Source organism: Galeopterus variegatus, unplaced genomic scaffold (genome assembly GCF_000696425.1).
Source record: "Galeopterus variegatus unplaced genomic scaffold, G_variegatus-3.0.2 Scaffold245, whole genome shotgun sequence".
NCBI classification, from domain to species: domain Eukaryota; kingdom Metazoa; phylum Chordata; class Mammalia; order Dermoptera; family Cynocephalidae; genus Galeopterus; species Galeopterus variegatus.
In genome coordinates this window covers 37,419-57,540 of record NW_007726356.1, presented here as the reverse complement: position 1 = coordinate 57,540, position 20,122 = coordinate 37,419, and the positions used below count along the sequence as shown (strand labels likewise).

General features: G+C 34.1%; 1 protein-coding gene across 1 annotated transcript in view; it reads right to left on the bottom strand.

Annotated features, from left to right (window-relative positions):
* Nucleotides 1-20,122, bottom strand: part of LRBA (LPS-responsive vesicle trafficking, beach and anchor containing) — a gene marked incomplete at its 5' end in the record, with an annotated part of 547,723 nt that overhangs the window by 496,057 nt on the left and 31,544 nt on the right. Inside the window, 3 exons of the mRNA XM_008566486.1 lie at nucleotides 4,080-4,141; nucleotides 11,342-11,475; nucleotides 12,855-12,933. Coding sequence (XP_008564708.1) covers nucleotides 4,080-4,141; nucleotides 11,342-11,475; nucleotides 12,855-12,933 — 275 coding nt within the window. The remainder of the gene's footprint in view (nucleotides 1-4,079; nucleotides 4,142-11,341; nucleotides 11,476-12,854; nucleotides 12,934-20,122) is intronic.

The window sequence follows — 20,122 nt, the reverse complement described above, 5'->3', positions numbered from 1 at the left end:
ATTCTAGGGAAAGAAAATGCATGTACAATACACAGAAATACGATGGCACATTTGAGCAACTTTAAATAGTTCAGCATGAATTGAGAATAGATATAAAATCTAAATGGTAAGAAATGAGGTTCAAGCAGTAAGAGAGACCTAATGGTGAAGACCTCCGTGCCATGGTAGAAAGAGCTGGTTTGCTTGGGGGTTTTTTGTTTTTTGTTTATCTTAATAATTGACTCATACTCAAAATACACATCTATAAAACCATCACAAGTATAAAAAGGAAAAGCTCATGAACTAAAAAGGCAAAAGCAATAATATTATGTCACATATTCAGAAGGGATAAACTCAAGATGGAGAAGAAAAGCAGGATTAGAGAAAAGAAATTATACGAAAGTGACAGAAAAAGGAATACTTCACTATAAAGAATCAGAAAAAAATTCAAACACAAAAGTGACAAAGAATCATAAGAATGGTGCTGATTCTTACTGTAAATATCATAATTTAAAATGAATAACTCAAGGGAAAGAAAAAACACATGAGTCAAAAATGATCAAACCTTACACCATTACTTTCATGTGAAGGAAGTATTTCCCAAAATAGGAATAATCTTTATTTTGATTAAAATCACCTTTATTTTTTAAAGAAAAAATCAGACTTACACAGTACCTACCAGGTTCCACCAGGTTTAACTTCTGCTGCTAATTAATTACTCAAACAAGATGCCAGACCAGACTACATGGTGCTTCTAGTTTTTCTATATACTGTATGCATTTCTGATAAATGGGAAAAGAATAGATGACCTGGCAGAAGGCTCAGACAATAATATGTGATTTACAGGACATGAATGCAGCTACCACAAGATTTATCTGACAGCCCTCTCCGATAGTGGACTGTTGAGTATCCGATGGAATGATTTCTAGTCTAGAAAGTCTACTACTGAGTAGCCATACACATTATTTATTTATTAGATGTTTTGGGTTGAAACCATTTTTAAATGATGCACTTCACAATGCACAGTCATAAATTTAGCTTTAAACCCAAGAAGGGAGGTAGTGTTATTGGAATGTATGTCAGACTGAATTAGGATGAGCAACTCAACGCTTTTATAAGGTGGCCTTGAATGCAATGTCAATTCTTTCAAAAATGTTATTAATGTGAAATGAGCAAGACACAAACACATTATACAACACTAGGGTACTATTACTTGAAACATTTGTTTAACATTTTCTACAAATTCTTATAGATTTCTACCAGGTTTATACACATACACCACAATCGCGGAGCACAAATAAGCTGCATGCTTGTGAAAAACTAAATCTGAAATATAGCTGAGAACTTGTTTAATTTTCTCGTGTGCATCACAGAACACACAGTTTCCTGAAGAATGTGTAATCTTAATTTAAGTGAAGAGGATTTAAATCAGTCTTTTGAGCTTAGATAGTTCTTGAAGTATTTTATAAGGGATTCAACATATGCCTAAATCTAATTTAATAAACCTTAAATATATATTAATTTTACTCAAAAATATAATGCTATTATAAGAGAGCTTTTCAGCTCCCAAAGAATACCACTTTGCCTAAACGATATTAAAATTTAAGTAGGATAAAATATAAAATAATGCCTAATCAACTATTAACTGAATAAGTGGACACTGAAAAACACAAACCTAGTTGAAGCTTTAAAGAAATATATAGTGATCTGTTTGGTCTTATAGGCAGCAAACAAAATGTGATTAATTCCTCATTTCTTAAATTTAGGATCTAAAGTCTCTTTTGTAATAGAAATGTGGTTAAACACTTCATTAAAAAGAATGCAAAATGAAAATAAGTTTTGAGTGGATTCCAGAAAAATAATCAGAACATGGCTGATTGTCATGAAATTAACACCAACTAATTTGTAAAGTTTTAACTCAAATTTGCAGATGTTAAGTTCATAAGCATATCCCATTACTTATGTGATTAAAAACGAGTTTTTGACCTGATCTTTCGATCTTTGGCACTCAACCCTCTCCATCTCCTCTTAAAAAATTAATTAAAATTTTAGCAAGATGGTGACTTTTTACTTCCCACCCTATCTCAGACTAAAAAAAATTATCAATCAAACTCACGCCAACCCCACCCAGTATCTGCAAAATGTCGACTTGAAATTCAATTACATATCTCTCAAGCTTTCATGTAGAAAAAGACAGTTCACTTCTTAACAAAATAAATCACTTTTGTGATTGCCAAGTTGACCTCTTTGAATTAGGAAAATTCAAAGTGAAAAATGTAATTATCACCCCAGAACAATCTGTATACATCTGGAGCTAATTCTGGCTTCATTTTTCACATCATTTTTCACACTGTGCTACATCTTGTAGAGATGCCAAGGAACTTTTGAAGAACTCATAAGAAATGTTAAGGACTCCAAATACCCAATAATGTATTTTATTCAAACAAAAATCTTGAGAATATCTGACTTTTCAAACTTACTGTACTACGTGATCTTCATGTCCCATTTGACTGGATTAGTATTAAATGATACTGTGGCATACACGACAAAAACATATATTAAAACATGTCATGCTTTATCTTTGCAGCTTCTAACATTCAAATATATAATATAGTACATCTGAAATAGCTTTCAAGTACCAAAAATATACTCAATTCTTCTAAACCAGAAAGTGAAACTTCATCAAAATTCAATTCTTCTAAACCAGAAAGTGAAACTTCATCAAAATTCACCTATGAAACAATTAGATCACTATAAACAATAAATTCATATTCTTGTGAACAAATATCGAAAACCATATATGAATGCTTCTTAAAATTAAGGTTAATATCATGTAGTTATAAGAATGTTACATGTCAACTTTCATCCAAGAAATAATTATTTCGAATCAGATGGCTTAATGAGAAATCTTACTAGTCAGTTTTTGAAGAAATGGAGTTTTCTAAAGCAGAGGATTAAATTATAAAAACATGATTCTCACTAAATCTAGGAATAATAAGCCTACTAAGAAACGTAACTACTCCTCACAAGTTCATCATAAAAATCCATTAGGTATAATCTCTAGAAGTAATTGTTCTTATTGCACTTTACTGACAATGTATATATTGATTTTTCACACCTTCTATGATTCTTTAATTTGTATTCATGAAACGTCCATCAGCACAGTCTAAATAAATTTGGCAATATAGGCACTAAAACGAATAAATCGATGCAAAGAAACATTAATTTTGCATTATCCTTATTCGTTAGGCAAGTAAACCGTAAGAGTTGTAAATGAAGGTCAAAGGTTCTGAAATGGGTCAAAACCCTTGACCTCTAGACCAATACCCTTCCTATTAAAAAAGGCTATTTTAAAGTTTTAAGTAGGAGAATTTACTACCAGCAAGATATCACTTTTAAAAGACTACAAAGAAAGCTCTCAATAAAAACATTCATCTGTTTAATTGCAAAACAGAAAACAAAATATTGCAGGATCCATGTTTTTATATGTTTCTAAAAAATCATTTAAGTTTATCACATGAAGTACAAGGTTTCCGAACACTGAAAGTAATTTTGCTCTTAGGAATTTGTTTTCTACATCTTCTTATGATGCCTGCCGCATTTTTGTTTATGTTTTCCCAAGTCTACTGTGTATGTCAAAAATAATTAGCAATGACAAGAATTCAAAATTATTTATCACTCATTTTATAACCTCTGCACAAAAGGGAAGTAAACCCATGATTCCCAAGGGAGAAAGAGTGGCATCCACAAGGTATAGAAATAAATCTGTTTCTATAACCTTAATATAGACAGCAAAGAAACTTAGTCATCTCAAGATCATCTGATCTGGACTTTTTTAACGTAACTCTAAAAACCTTTGTTTCTCATTTATCTACCTGCTTTCTCTCAGCACCTGCTTCAAAATCATTTGCTAGTATCAAAGACAAATCTTTTGGTAGTATCAAAGTAATCCTATTGTCATACAAATAAAATTATTTTAAAACTGCAAACTCAAAACTTAACTATAGCAAAAGTTTCTGACAATGCAAATGTAACTTCCTTGTCAAGTGAAATTCATGTGAGAATTTACTTTTAATTCAGCATTTCTTCTTGTCACTCACCTGAGAACACAGTAGCATAACCAATTCCACAACTGAGCTACTAGACTTCATGCAAACCAGACCTATTTTAAAGAGAATTAAAAAAGAATTACAAAGTAAAAAAACAAACATCAGGGATTTATGTGTTATACAACTTTGTCCAAATTGGTTTTTAAAATAAAACTTCGACATCTTGCTAAGAACTAAAGCTGTACACATTTGATCATATGATTAAACGAGGTACTCTACACTTACTTTAAACGTGGCATCAAAACTAACATTTTTTGTAAATTATTTAATTTCAGCTTTCAAAATACTAAAACATTTATTTTAACTTCATATATATGTCATTTCACAATACTCACAGAAATGTGCACAACATATGCCATATTGATCAATATCATCTACATTTTGTTTTGGAGAGAGTTGATCGTTACACATGCAGAGAAGGGAAATGGCTCCCTGACCTTTGCTTTCTCCACCGCACTCCCTGCCTTCAACCCTCTAGCTATCAATCAAGTTTCCATTTTGTTTCATGGCAGCAGACATCCCAAACACTCTTATTAGTACTTTGACCTCTGACCTCACTCTAAACCTGAACAGAATTGTAAGCCCTTGTCTGTTATATATTCTTAATTTCTTATAAATTAATCCATTTATATGTTCTCTTCTATGTTCCATTTTGGTTCACCAAAAATATCCTTAGGAAGGAACTTTTGTATAGTTAACAGCCATCTAAAGAATTCTTTAGTTTTAATACCAATGAAATCTAAAATAGTTCGTTCAAAGAACATTTTATAACCACTATCTAAACAAAGCAATGCCAATAATTAAAAAGGCTAATTATTAAATTACACTTCTAATAATCAGAAATGATACAATTTTTTTATTCTATATTCTTCTAGGCCAACACAAGCTTAAGTTCAAAGGTATAACATCTAAAATAATTCCTGGTAGCCCTTAAACAACCTACAATATTAGCCTCTTTTTCTCACCAGTTAAGCTCTTCCAAGTATCCAACCCATTCCCTTTCTTTTATCTTCATGCTCTTTAGTTCCTTCTTCTCCTTTCTTTTTTCAATAATGCCTCAAACCAAATGATGGCATATGTTGGCATTTTGTAGCTTTACAAACAGCATTCAAGTTAAATAGGTTGTTCACCTCCTTTACTTTTTAAAAAAGAACCATTTTTCTCAATGTCCGAAAAAATATATAACATGGAAATGATGGTAAGTGTCAGCACTGGCAAGAAAATGAGCTATAGATGTCTATATGCTGCATTAGGTGAGCAGGCCATTAACTAGACCAAAGTGTATTTTCTGTAGGGCTAATATGAATATAGCTCATCAGGCTAATGCTGCCAAAGCTGAAAGGAAAAGCAGAGCAATACCCCATCTGTCATTACTGGTGTAGCCCTCTGCTGGTCTGAAATGCCACTTTTCATAAAATGTAATTCAGATAAAAGAAGTTCAGTTTTATTCCAACTTCAAAACCCATTACTTCCAGCAAGCCAATTCAGACCTTTCAACAATTAGGTCATTAATTCTTATCGCTCTATTCTAAAGGAACCAGAATTCCACCATTGGCCCCTAATCTGAGCCCTTTCATATCTGCTCAGATAATGAATGAAATTGATAAAAAGGACTTTGGCCCATCCAAAATTAGAGAGATTTATAGGTGCTCTTTTGTCCCTTTTACAACACATATCACAGGATATTTCAATATCTACATAATTAAGAAAAAAAACTACATATAAACATTTATACTTATTCATTTCAGTCTTATTTCCCAATAATAAAGGTTAGTAAATTATAGAAAGGTTGACAGCTGCTACCTACTAAGGAGTCAGCAAAAACATGTCCACTGACCGTGAGTTCAATGTGCAGAATATCCATGCTAGTGAAAAGTCACATAACATTTCACAGTTTGATTTGAACAATTAATGTTTCGGGGGGGGTGATTGTAGATTTATTGGGGAAGGCAAGGAGAACAGTATATTCAATTTTAAGTGAGAAAGGGTTTCAGAGGATAAAAGAGACCTGATAATAGACCTCTAACACTAAGCTCCCTGTCTAAAGGAAATAAATATTGTAAATACAAATGTATAACTTTGGGAATACAGAAATAGGAGATAACCCCAAAAAAGGACTTGGCTTCAGATTGTGCAACTTAAATCACATCTATTTTTGACCTAAATTTTTGCTTTTGGGTGACACTGGGTACATGTATGAAAAAGCAAGAAATTAATAATAAACTAGTAAATCTGCCTTTAATTTACAGTCAGACTCTAAGAACTACTCAAAGGTGGACCCTAAAACAACACTTAGGGTCAGGTTGTAAGTTGCTGTCAGAAGTATCAATTTTCATTTTACAAATACACATACACATACACGCACACAATTATTGCCTCAATGAAAAGAAAGAGGATATTATGAGTTCATTCAGGTCGCTGAGCCCACAGAGTCATAACACAACTTCTCTAAAGTCTCTCAGAATAATAGCTGGGTTCTGTTTGCTTGGTTTTATTTTTTGGTTGGTTTTTCAAAGATAGGGAATTTTAGTCTTTTCAAAAGGTCAAATTCAGGACGACAAGCCGAGAGTTTTACACTCTTTGGGAATTTCATGACCAAATACCACTACAATTTCTTCAGTAGAGACTCTCCCAGATATAGGAATTCAGTTATAAGATTAAATGACTTACCAGATATTAAGCTACTGCCATCTAAGCCCATTGATCTGTCTAAACCCTCAAGTATACCAAGAAAACTAGTCATGACCATTTATCATCTGGAATATAAAAACCCTTTTGCCTCTTATATTTTAAGTTATCAAATAATTGAAAGATAAATGACTGGTAATACATATTATTAGAAATTTTAATAAGAATTTAAGCATAATAAAATCAAATTCTTATCCCATATCTTCTTGGTTTTGAAGGTATATGTACAAGGCTACTTCAAAAAGTTCACAAAAAAACAGAATGAAAAGATTATATCAATCTTTCCATGAACTTTTGCAAGTATCCTCATATATACCCCCGAATGAGCAATATCCTTTGGATGCAACTAAATGCTCATCACAAATCTGGGATATATCCATCTTGTAAATACTAATTCTATATTTCAAATACATTTTTAATAGATTCTAACTCATCATTAATTCTGATTTTTCTTCTTGAACTTATATCAACAAATGTAACACTTTGGAAAAGTTTGATAACTCAAAATTTTGTTGAAGAGAGGACAATTTCTTTGCTCCAGACTTGCAAACTATTTTCTTTTTTAGATTTATAAACACCATTTAGAATGATCAATCCACTAAATTTTTTCATTTCTTTATGAACTTTACCTTCCAGTCATCACTGTATATACACCTGCCTTTAGCATTTATCCACTTAGAAACCGTATCAAGTAAACTGTAGTACATAATCATCACAAAAGATGGAAAAACACTGTCACATATCTTTTTAGAACACTGGGATGGTCCAGGTTCTTGCCAAAAACTACCTCATAAATTCGGCACAATGAAGTCCTTCCTGTTGAATGACATGCTGATATACATTATAGACAGTATGTACTGTGTGGCACTTTGAGGGTTCACAAACCATTGTAATATCTAAGGTATTTTTGCCTACCCAAATACAAGTTTTTGTTCCCACTGAGAATGCAAGTTTGTACTTTCGTAAAATATGATGGGTAAAACAGTAACAAAATTAAGGGTAAAATATGGTATTTTTGCCTACCCAAATACAAGTTTTTGTTCCCACTGAGAATGCAAGTTTGTACTTTCTTAAAATATGATGGGTAAAACAGTAACAAAATTAAGGGTAAAATACAAGAGTAATGACTTCTTTTGCTATTCCACCATCATTCTAGCAGCAATTCCAGCATTCTTGTTTTCTTATTATTTTAGTTCTTAGCATAGTTGAGAATAACTGGTAAGTAATGATGAAATAACAAAATGTTTCAAGATACAGGAAAAATAAGATCACTAAGACCCCATAATGAATCTTAGATTCATAAAAAGGATCCATAAACTCACATATGGTAATTGTAAGATAGAATAAAAAAATTTTAAGCTAATGGTCTCTTTGTCCTTTGAAAGATCTCTTTAAGAATATAAAATATCAATCCTTACAAAGGGTTATAGCTACTTAAAAAGAGGGTTAATATCACTCAAACTGAGGCAATCAGACAATATCTAACTCCAGGCATGATGTAATATGATGTATTACAGCTAATACAACTTTTATATTTAACTTTGAGTCTTTAGGAAAAAAATGGGGTAGAGATGACATCACAAAGAAGCAATATCCACAGGGTCCCAAAATACATAACATTCTACAGAATAACCAACCAGATTTCTTCAAAAAAACAATAGCACAGAAACAGAGTGAGAATGAGAGAAACTATCTGAAATTAATATGTACTTAAAAGCAACTTAAGAGATATAACCAAATGTGATAAGTGAATTTTGTTTGGATCTTAACTGAAAGAAACTCAATTGCAAAAAAAAAACATTTTTTAGATAAAGATAAATATGGGCTGGGTATCAATTTATATTAAGGAACTATTATTAATATTGTCAGATGTTAACAATGGCATTGTGATTATGAACAAAAATGTCTTTTTTTCTACATGCATTATTAAGTAGTCAGAGATTAAATGACATGATGCCTAGGACTGTTTTAAACACTAAGCAAAACAAAGGGAAATGGAGACACCAAATCATTACGAAAAATGAAGATGTTTGGGTAGTTGGTAATAAGTTCATGAATATTGTACTTCCTACTTTTGTCACTATTTGACATTTCCATTAAAAATTTTTTGAATATGTAAAAAAAAATGTTTTTAATTAATTAACTTTCAATACCTGGTCACACAACAAGTCACTGGCAAAAATCGAATTAAAACCAAAGTCTCCTGCCTTTTAGTTCAATGTTTATTGTACAGTACTATGCTGCTTTTACAATGCTATACTGCAATCATCTCCTCTCAAAACCTTTTTGTTTTACAATGCATAAAAACACAATCCAAAGCACGGCTTGTAACTTGAAATATGTTTATAAGTTAAATAAGAACTCTTAGATTTGTCTGCTATCTTTACAAACACAGTCCAGTAACTAGGCACTGCTCAAGTTTATAAATAAAAAAGTTTATAAATAAGCAACAGTACATCTTCTTCCTTGTTACTAATTTTATCAGAATTTACCAGTAAGAAATTGATTTTAAATTAAATTTTGTTCAGGGATCCAGAATTGTCAATTTCTAATACTTCTAAGTATCCTATTTTGTTGGATCTAGTATAAAATTCAAAGACCAACTAATAAGCAACAATGTCTTGCTACACTGAAAGGCTATAATTAATACACACATTCTATTCACTTTTTTATGGTAATGAAACAAATATAGTTCATAAGTCATCACCCTGCTTTAAAAAAATAAATACTCAATACATGAATTATAACTTAGAGAAAAGCCTAGTAGTATAGACTCTTTGATTTTTTAATTCAATTATTTTCAAATTTTATTACTTCATTAATAAAATTTCTTCATGACTTAATCAAATAGTCCATAGCTAAATAATTTATATCCGTCAAACAGATCAAAGTAAATTGTCACCCTGAACTTAATTAAATATTTCTAAAACCTGAACTTTCTCAAATAAATTAATTGCTCTTTTTTGACTCTATGGAAATAAGATTGTGTATCACCAACTCCATATACATGATATCAAAGATGAAATTCCTAGCTAAAGCTTAACACTTAGACAAATATTTTAAAGGGCAAATGATGTGCTGATACCCCATAGTTACATTCAGATACAGATACCTTAAACTATTAACCTACCTATACCTTGCATTTCCATTACATCCTTATTTCTGCAAAACAGGGGCTTTTTCAGAAGTTTAAGAAATTCCATAGGAGATCCTCTAGTTACTGTTACACAACAAAAAAATTATAATAACTAAAGTGGTAGGTTGATATTTTAACACACTAGAGTAGAGACGGGAGTGCTTTTCCATGATTTTTCAGTTTTGAGGAAAATATAAGTGTCTTATCCTAAACCATCAACCATGGACAAAGACAAGCCAGATTTTGCAATCAACTAGTCCAAACACTTTTGAATGCAAAATTTAATTCGATTTCATCACTGATTAAAGTTCTCTAGCTTCTCCTTTAAAAAATTCTACTTAGGGCCGGCCTGGTGGTGCACTGGAGAGTGTGCTGCTTGGGAGTGCGGCGGCGCTTCCGCTGAGGGTTCGGATCCCATGTGGAGACCGGTTCCCGCTCACTGGCTGAGCGTGGTGCGGGCGCAACACCGAGGGTTGCGATCCCGTTGCCGGTCAGTAAAAAAGACAAAAAGGAAAAAAAAAATTCTACTTAAAAGGATAAAGTTTAGTATTTTGAAGTCATTATGTTAAATTCTTAAATAGAATTAAATATCTGGAAAATTGCCCTCTATTGAACTGATCTGCTGCCTGAGGAAATTCAGGGTTAGTCTACTATCACTTGGTGGAGTCACCTTCTCTAATATTTGAAGACACCTGCTATGTGGCAAATGCCCCATACAAAAAAAAATGTCCCATTTTTCCTCATCCAATCCATAAACAGCATGGTTTCCAGTCCCCTCAGCAACGTATTTCTGTATGCTATCTAGTTTGACACAATCTCAAAGTACATACCTAGAAGAGACCCAGTAAACTATGTATGATGTAAGCAGGATAGAGTACTATATTACTGTTATCTCTACTTAGCTGTAAAACAGAATTTCACTAATACAGACTAAAAACGCATTCCTCATTTTCCTAATATGCGGCAATACACTGTTGTTTACATGGACCTTAAGCTCAAGTAAAACCCTGTGACATTAGTGTTTCCTACTGTCTACTCTCATAGTTAACTTTAATTACTTCTTTGGCTCAACTCATACTTTCTGATTCATCCAAATCACTTATAAAAATCTCAAAAACTTTAGAACAGAGAGGTGTCAAGTAAAACCCTGTGACATTAGTGTTTCCTACTGTCTACTCTCATAGTTAACTTTAATTAGTTCTTTGGCTCAACTCATACTTTCTGATTCATCCAAATCACTTATAAAAATCTCAAAAACTTTAGAACAGAGAGGTAAAATATTCTTGAAAAGATATAAACACTATGAGAAGCTTTGTCAAAGATTGAAAACACTTAAAACAACAAAATTCCATGCATCTCTTATTATCCATTTGAGTTTTTAACTTTGAAATGTAAATATATATAAGTGAAATAAAGAAAAATCACTTACTTGTTCCCTCTATAAGCAATTCTTGTCCATGGCTACCCAAAAGTGTCCGAGAAAGAAATGGTGCAAAATCCACAAAAATCTCTCGCAGGAGAGGAGCTGCCTTTTCCAAAGCATGTTCAAGCCTCTCTGTAATACTAATGGAAAGATGTTAAGTTACCTGAACTATTCAACAGAATTTAACAATTTTCTACTTTTTTAAATGAATTATGTATTTCTATAGAAATGTAAAATTATGTGAAAAATTGAAAATTACTTAAAGAGGCATTATTGCTATGCACATCAGTCCTCCTGCCTTGAATATCCTTTTTTAACCTGATCTTTCTTGCAACTTCCGGCCCTAACAAACAATCTGATTAACAACTAACACAAGCACCGGTTCTTACTGGAAGTCTTAACTGGTCAGTTAAAAACACTTTCTTTCTAGCCCCATTAAAATCTAACAAACTCTATCAAGTCCTCATCAAATTTGTCTATTCACCACTGAGCCATCAGTATCTTGAGTTCAAGAGCTATGCCTTCATTTCTAAGTACTCAGCTACAGCATACAGTACAGATTCAATAAATGTTTATAAACTGAAAGAAGCAGTTTATATTCTTTTTTAAATGAACTCTATGACAATTTCTTTCTAAAGCAATCTGAACAATTTTTCATTTAAAAATAATATACTTTAAAGGCACATTTAGAATTATCTCAATTTACATATATATGTCATTGTGGCTGTATGTACACATATTCATACATTCACTATACATTTAATGAGTTTTTTAAAAATTAGCCCCTGTATTTCAGGAAATTCACAGATATCCACAGCTTTAGTTTCTGATTTATAAACCAAATATAGCACAAACAGCCACTACTATTTAATGTTCACACTAGGAGTACTTCCAATTTATACCACCAAGAAAGCACTTGCTACTGAAACTATCGACACAAATTTATGGAAGTTTCTGCTGTCAATAACTATGTATCTCATAGAACTTCTTATCTCTGAAAATATCACCCAATTGTCTACATTTGTGTAGTGCTATGGATTTTCCAATTGTGGTAAGGAAAATCAAGAACTACATGGCCACTACGGCTCTAGTGATGGAAAATGCATTCACGACATTCCAAATTAGAATTTGAAATTCATATTCCCAAAGTAAGGTAAGCAACAATAAAATTCTATCTAAAATTCAGTATAATTGTGGCTTTGTCAGGTTGTCACTTATTATTTCAGCATTTTTATAGAAGAAGAACAAATTCCAAACTTTCAATTTACAATCATTTGAAACACAAGCCATGAGTTTACATAAACAAAATATTTGCTTATACATTAGCACATTTATCACAAATAGCCACTTCTCAGGAATATTTTATATCTCATAATCTTTTACAATAAAATGAACTTCTAAAATATCCCCAAGCCTCCAAATGTCATGTATGTTAAGAAGGAAGAAAAATGAAAGAAAGAAAAGAAATGTAACTAGATACTTTAAAGAGTCACAACACAGAAGTTAGTAGCTTAAATACCTCATATTTGAAACTGGGTCTTGTGGAACTGAACCAACTGTTGGAACTGAGGGCAATTTTGCATTAGATGATCTACTGCCTATAAAAGAAAAATAACCATTTTCAGATATTTTCAGTTTTTAGATAAAAGGACTCAAACAAAAAGGATGTCTTTAGAACAGTCAACAAAAACACATCATAATGCATTTTTTAAATATCCATTACTATTTGGACCACATTAAAATCTAACAATTAACAAAGTTTTTCTTGGCTCTTTTCATATATAAATCTCAATTACAAGCTCAATTATCATGACAAGCAATCCTTCTATCCATGGGCTGAAGAGGTACAGAAAAGTAAATTCTGACTTACTAAATTGGGTTCACAACTCCTTCTACTCAACACCACGGGTCAGTAGAAATTTACATGTAGAAGCATATTTTGTAATGAGGCAAAAAAACCAGAAACAGCTCATTCCAACTATTCATAAATTTAAATATTTATACCTCCATTACCATGAAAACTGTCCTCATGAAGTCATCAAATAACTTCTGCTATACTCTGACTGCTCATGAGTCCAGTCTGGCAAACATAACCCAATGACCAGCTGAGAAACCTTTCCTAAATGATTCAAGCAGAATTCATACTCTCCCATTTGTGCCCTCACTGTAATTACAGTATACAACCTGTTGTTGCCTTTGTCGCATTGTATTTCAACTGATTTTTTTAAAGCCCTTCTGACTACAATACTGAACTTTTTGAAAGCGAAGCCCTCATCTTTTTCATCCCTTTTCCTCTAGAGCCCAGTGAATCAGACATAATAGATCTCCAATCAATGTTAATTGCAGAAGCTTCCCTTAATCGTTCCCAACTCCTATACTGAAATAGGTCAATCTTCCTACCTGTATATACTTCTCTATTTCCTACTACTTTATGTCACTATCTTAGTTCAAACTACTGTGTAAAATTAATTTCCACCATGTACTCTTATTTCACTCTTTCCATTCAGTGCTCCCAGATACCCTTAAATACACTCGTGTCTCCATGTTGTTAAATGACCGATTATGTTCAAACTACTTTCACAGAGATCTGATGCTTTTGATCTGTTCTCCAAACTTCAGGCAGGGGTATGCTGGGTGCACCTATAGCACACAAAGTGGTGTGGACAGAAAAAGAAAAGGAGAGATAAAAGAAGAAATGCTCATCTGGGATGTAGAAAGAAAGATGGTGGAAACAGATGAGAAGGAAAAAAGCAGCCCTGTGATATCCAGGAGATGGCCTGGTACTACCAACTAGGCTTTGGTGTTAATAGTAGCTGACCTGGAACCCACACCAGGTCTTGGTATTTTTCTCGTAGAATATAAACAATTTCATAAAATGTCAATGTCAGACAAAGCCATGGACAATCAACATAAAACCAGTATCACTCTATAATCACATCCTAACAGAGACAAAAACATGAACACCGTCCAAGCAACAAAAATAATCAAACATCCCAAATCCTAATATGAGTGACTGCTGCTGCTTCACAAATTATAGTGTTAGAACCTAATATTCTAGTAAGTAGAATTACTAAATTTTATAAATTAGCAAACATCCAGCATTGCTGCTGCTTCACAAATTATAGTGTTAGCCTTAGTCAAGTCTTCCCTGATCTAAATAAAATATATCATAAAATTACTCCTACTTACTGAAAGAATCCTATCCAGAAGCTCCACTTCCTTTACTCCTCACCAAAACCACCCAACACAAGTTCAAATCCTATAATAAATCCTTTCTAACACTCTTACTGAGATGTCCAAAGTCTCCCCATTGTGTGCATTCTCTCTCACTGCAAAGAGTAATAAGTCAACTTATTCAACCAAAGGTGTAGTCCTGGTAGTGTTTGGTTAGAGGCACTGACAGAGACTTTAGACAAAGTCAAATAGAGAAAGAACTGACCAAGAAAAGTAGCAATCTTAGATGTATTTTAAAAGAATCAGAATTAAGGAAATCTCTAAGAATGCTTTTCCATAACAACCTATTTCATCATAGTAAGACACACATTATTTCACATGGCAGCATCTCTCAAATCAGAGTACGTTTTACAATCAAAGTCATCCTACAATTGTAGTTGGCTGGCAGCTGAAGCCTAATTATGAGAAAACACAGTCAGATAAAATCAAGAAAGCAATCAAATCAAATCTAAGATTTGGTAAAAGACTAATTAAGAAAGAATTGTGTAACTATTTGAAATCTTTATTTTGCCACTCGACTTCCTCAAGATTATGTAAACTAGAGGAAAAACAGTTGTATAACCTAAACATATTGTCAGAGTACCATGTTGTAGATGATTTGCTTGTGGTAAAGATGAATATCTAACAATTAGGGGTCCTACTATAGCTTGGTTCCACAGCCATAAACCATAGGAAACCACCTCCATCACCTCCCTCATTACTAACGAATACAGATTGTGGCAGTAACTGTAATTGCTTTAAAAGCCTAGAGCTCTAAGAATCTAAGTCTTGTCACAAATATAACCAGTTATTTTCCCATTATAACCAAAATACAAAAATACTGTTATTGTATTGCTTTAAAGAGAATAAGAACTCTCTCTCCCAAGCTGCCTTGAACTATTCAGTCCTAAAGCAATGAGCTGGAAAAGATCAAGGGAAGCATATGCATCAGGGTGTAGGCTGCATTGGCCCAGAGCAAGTTATTGGAACCCAAACAGTGTGAGGACAGCATTTCGGTAGAAGATAAAACTGCAAAGAACTGAGGTAACGGCTAGAAATTAAGGGTATCTATGTGAATTCATGGTTCCAATAAACAGAGACAGAAATAAACATATGTGAATGAGGGTATATATTTTTATATACTTTTATATAAACCTGTGTGTATGTAGTTCCTAGCTCTGTCCCCTGAGAGGACCTGGAAGCAACAACATCTTTAACACCTAATGTCCAGATCTTGGTTTCTAAATTCCATTCTCCACTAAAAGAAATGGCTAATTTGACATCTGTGGAATATAAACAACATATTGAAATGAGCTTGAAACCTATAGATGTACTTTCTGGAAAGCAAGGAAATGCCCAAGGAATGATGGAATATGTCACAAGGCGACAGAAGCCAGTTTGAAGAGGCTTCCACTGACCTAATTGAGGACAATATGAGCATCAAAATAAACAATGATAGTAACTGATTATCCATTGAATAAAATAGGAAACCATTACAGCCCAGCCTTATAACACCAAGGTCACAGGTTCAGATCCCTGTACTGGCCAACCTCCAAAAAAAAGGAAAAAGAAACTGATGCTAAAATAGGAAATCATAAGGCCATGTTAACATGAATAAATTGACAATCTGAGGAACAGGATATTTAAATTATTTTGAAGTACCTCCCCATAAAATATTTATGAATTAAAAAACGGAAAAGAGTAACTTTTTAAAATATAAAAAGCTGGCAGTTACCACTTTAATCAAGTGATCAAAATTATTGTCATTATTGAGGCAAATCAAAATTGCGTACCATGGGACTGAATTAGTTTCTTCTCAGTCCGTTCTGTAATATTCCTACCAAAGAAGCATACTCTGTTTCTAATCATGAGGAAATATCAGACCAACACAATTCAGAGACATTCATTTGGGTTCTTTCCAATTTTTGACCACTGACAAATATTCTTTGCTTGACCAAACTTTACTCAGGCTCCTGAACCTTTTCCTAGGCCCATCTCTGCACTTCCTTATAAAATCCAGCTTTAGCAAGAACCCTAAGTCAGTTTACCAAGAATTTCCCCCACCCTTATAAATGATCACCCTCGACATCTAACTTTATCCTTCACCATCTCCCAGGTGATATATGATCACCCTAGCCTGTCTTCAGCGAGAATCCTGTTGGGTCAGCTTAATCAGAATCCCCCTTATCCCTATGTTTCCTTTCAGTAATTTTCCTTCCACCAACCCCCACCCTACTCCTTGGCTATAAATTCCCACTTGCCCATGCTGTATTCAGAATTGAGCACAGTTCCATACTGAGGCCTCTTTTCCTCTTGCAACCAACAGCCACAGATTTAAGTTGATTTCATACTTTAAGATTAGAAATATTTATTTTGCTCAGTTTAATAGTTAGCCTATAGTGGCAGCTAAGCATGTAGACTCTAGATAATAGAGGGAACCTGTTATAGGGAAAAGATTATGGAAAGATGCTTAAAGATGTTCTGTTTAGAACTGGTTACTAGAAGTGGGAAAGGGGGAGCAAGGGAGGTCAGCAAGAAATTGGTTAATGGACACAAAGAATGACTCCATATTGTAATGATAAATAAGTTAATTATCCTGATTTGACCATCACATATTGTACACAAGTATTGATGATCAACACTGTACCCCACAAATACAGATAATCAATTGTTTCAATAAAAAAAATTTTAAAAGAATGTTTTATCTTTAAAAAAAATGTAGCCAGTTAAGCATGAAGTACTAATAATTGAAATAATAGTCAAAAATGATTTAGAGTCACCAGATGGGTGCCTCTGCTTTTGTTTTAAAGATAACAGTTCTGACACACATGTACAAATTGATTTTTTGCATACTTTTGGTTAGGGCAACCCAAACACATTCACGTAGATCATCTCGCACTCAGTCATCTTTGACACCAGTCCTAAATTAGTTTTGCAGATGAAGCAAGACCACCACAGACCCCAGATCTGCTAAAACACGTAATCCCCAGATCTGATGAAGCATGATGCTGACTTCACCGTGAACTAATCAGATTCCCACACGACTCCTGGGCCCTTCATTCATGATTTTGCTCTATAAATGCTTGCAATTTTAAGCTACCTGGAAGTTTGAGGTCTTTATACTCCTTTATTAGCTCCTCAATCTCCTTTGGTCACTCAAATAAATGCTGTTCTTTATCACTGCAAACTTCAACATGAGAGACTGTTTAGTCATTTGGTGCAGAAGGCAGAACCCCTCTTGGTTTGGTAACACTCTATTGCAATAGTCCTGAATAAAATCTGTTTCTAGCGCTTTAACCACTATCCAGCTCTGGTTTTTCTTTGACGCCATAAGAAACAATGTTTTGTTTTATGCTTACATAAATCTATGTACACTCTTTTACTTCCTTAACTTCCTAGAAATCAATAAACACACACCTTAAAAGTTGATATATATTGCCAATTTGCCTTCTAGAAAGAATAAACAATTTACATTTCTTTGGTTACTAGTGAAATTGAATGTATTTTCCCAATTTACTGATCAATTCACAAAATAGGAAATATAAATGACTTTTTTTTGACGTTTTGAGCATTTTTGCAGGAATCTTTTTCTCTGATTTATAATCATTCTTTATATATAATTAGTGATACTTACCTTTAATCACACACTACAAATACTTTTCAGGATTGTAGTGATTTTTTGCCATGCAGAATTCTAGAGTCTTCCCTTTAAACTATCTGTACCAGCATTATACAGAAAACAAAAATACCACTGGACTTTTAACAGGATCCTTATTATACTTAAATAAAATAATGTAAAGCACCTAGGATACAGTAGATCCTCCAATATTAGTTTCCCACATTTCTGCAAAGCACTACCAAAAAAAAAAAAAAACCTCAAACTCTAGAGCTCTTCTGAGTGATTCACTACACACTTGTGACTTCTAACAATTTTCAGTTGAGCCTTTATTTACATATTACTTATTCAGTTCCCCCAAGAAATATAAAAAGTTCTTCCACTCTTCTCAGCCTAAAACGTATTTTCTTTCCAGCATTAAGAAAGAAATGCCAGATCATGCAAGACCAGAGACTTTCTGTACTAAAACTACAGGAAATCCTGCTAATCTTTCAAGACAGCACAAGCATCAATCTCTCAAATAACTTCCATTACCATGTTTTTGTTTCTCGAAAAGATGTTCTACACTGGCAGAAAATATTTCACCAACCACCCACAACCAAAAATCTTAGCACTATCACTATTAGGTAAGTTTCTTAGATAACTATACCCTTAAAGGGGTTGTTTTGGGACTAAAATGTTTGGGGAAGCATTAAGGGCTAGGAGTTCGAATGCAGACTCTGGCACTTATTGTGTGAACTTGGGCAAGCTATTCAAATTCTATGCCTTATTTTCCTTACCTATGAAATTAGTAGTGATACCTACTTCACAATATTATTTTGAAAATTAAAGTCCTTAGAAAGAGCCTAGGCCAGAGTAAACACAATGAATAATAGTTTCCTTCCTTTAAAATATTTATAGAAAGTTATGTTTCTCTTCAGTCTGTACTTCAGGCTGAAAACACACCCAAATTCAACAATTATTCATGTGATACAGAGTACAGGTGACTTAAACGACATGAAGCTTATAAAGTAATTTTGTAAAAATTCACTAAAAAAACTGAAGAAACCAAAGGTAAATTCTGTTGAAAGGTCTAGAAACTGAAAACACAAAACATGATCATAATCCTTTGGTAAATATAGCCTCTGTCCTTGTTGGGAAAACAGAAAAGTTTGGTCAGGGCCCTCACCTCGGGTCCAGCTGGGTGTGGTTCAGCATACTTTGTAAGCAAATTGTGTGTGTGTGTGTGTGTGTGTGTGTGTGTGTGTGTGTGTGTGTGTGTGTGTGGAGTTGGTGTGCCAATGTATCTTTTCAGTTTTGTTGCTATTCTTGTGTTCTTTAGAGAGAGAGAGAGAGAGTTTGGTGGGGCAGGCAGGCAGGCGTTGGCCTTGGGCTTGGGCTTCCGCCCAGCGCAGCCATGCTTTCCAAGCTGTGGCTTCCAAGGACCTTTTGGCCAGTTACCTAGTTCATAGACCTGTGTGAAAGGGTCTGGTGACCCAGCCTGGCATGTGAGAGGTCTGGGGACTCAGCCTGGCATGTGAAGGGTTTGTGACCCAGTCTGTGAACGAGCTTTATTGGTCTGTGGGCTCTAGACCCAGCCTTAGCTCAACAATTGACCCAGTCAGTGCAGGACTGCTAGCAGGTAAAAGAGCCCAACAACTAGCATGGTCACCTAGCCAGAGCACCACAACTGGTGTGGTCGTAGAGCTCTTCAATTAGCGCTGTGAGGATTTCAGACATTCACCCGTGGCACCACAGTCCTCTAGAAGAAAATACTGTTATTAAAAGTCTATACTGGGGCCGGCCCGGTGGCGCACTGGATAGTGCGCCGCTTGGGAAGCGCGGCGGCGCTCCCATCCGAGGGTTCGGATCCCACATACAGACCGGCTCCCGCTCACTGGCTGAGCGAGGTGCGGGAGCAACACCGAGGCTTGCGGTCCCGTTGCCGGTCCCCGGGCCGGGGCGGGGGCGACGGCCGG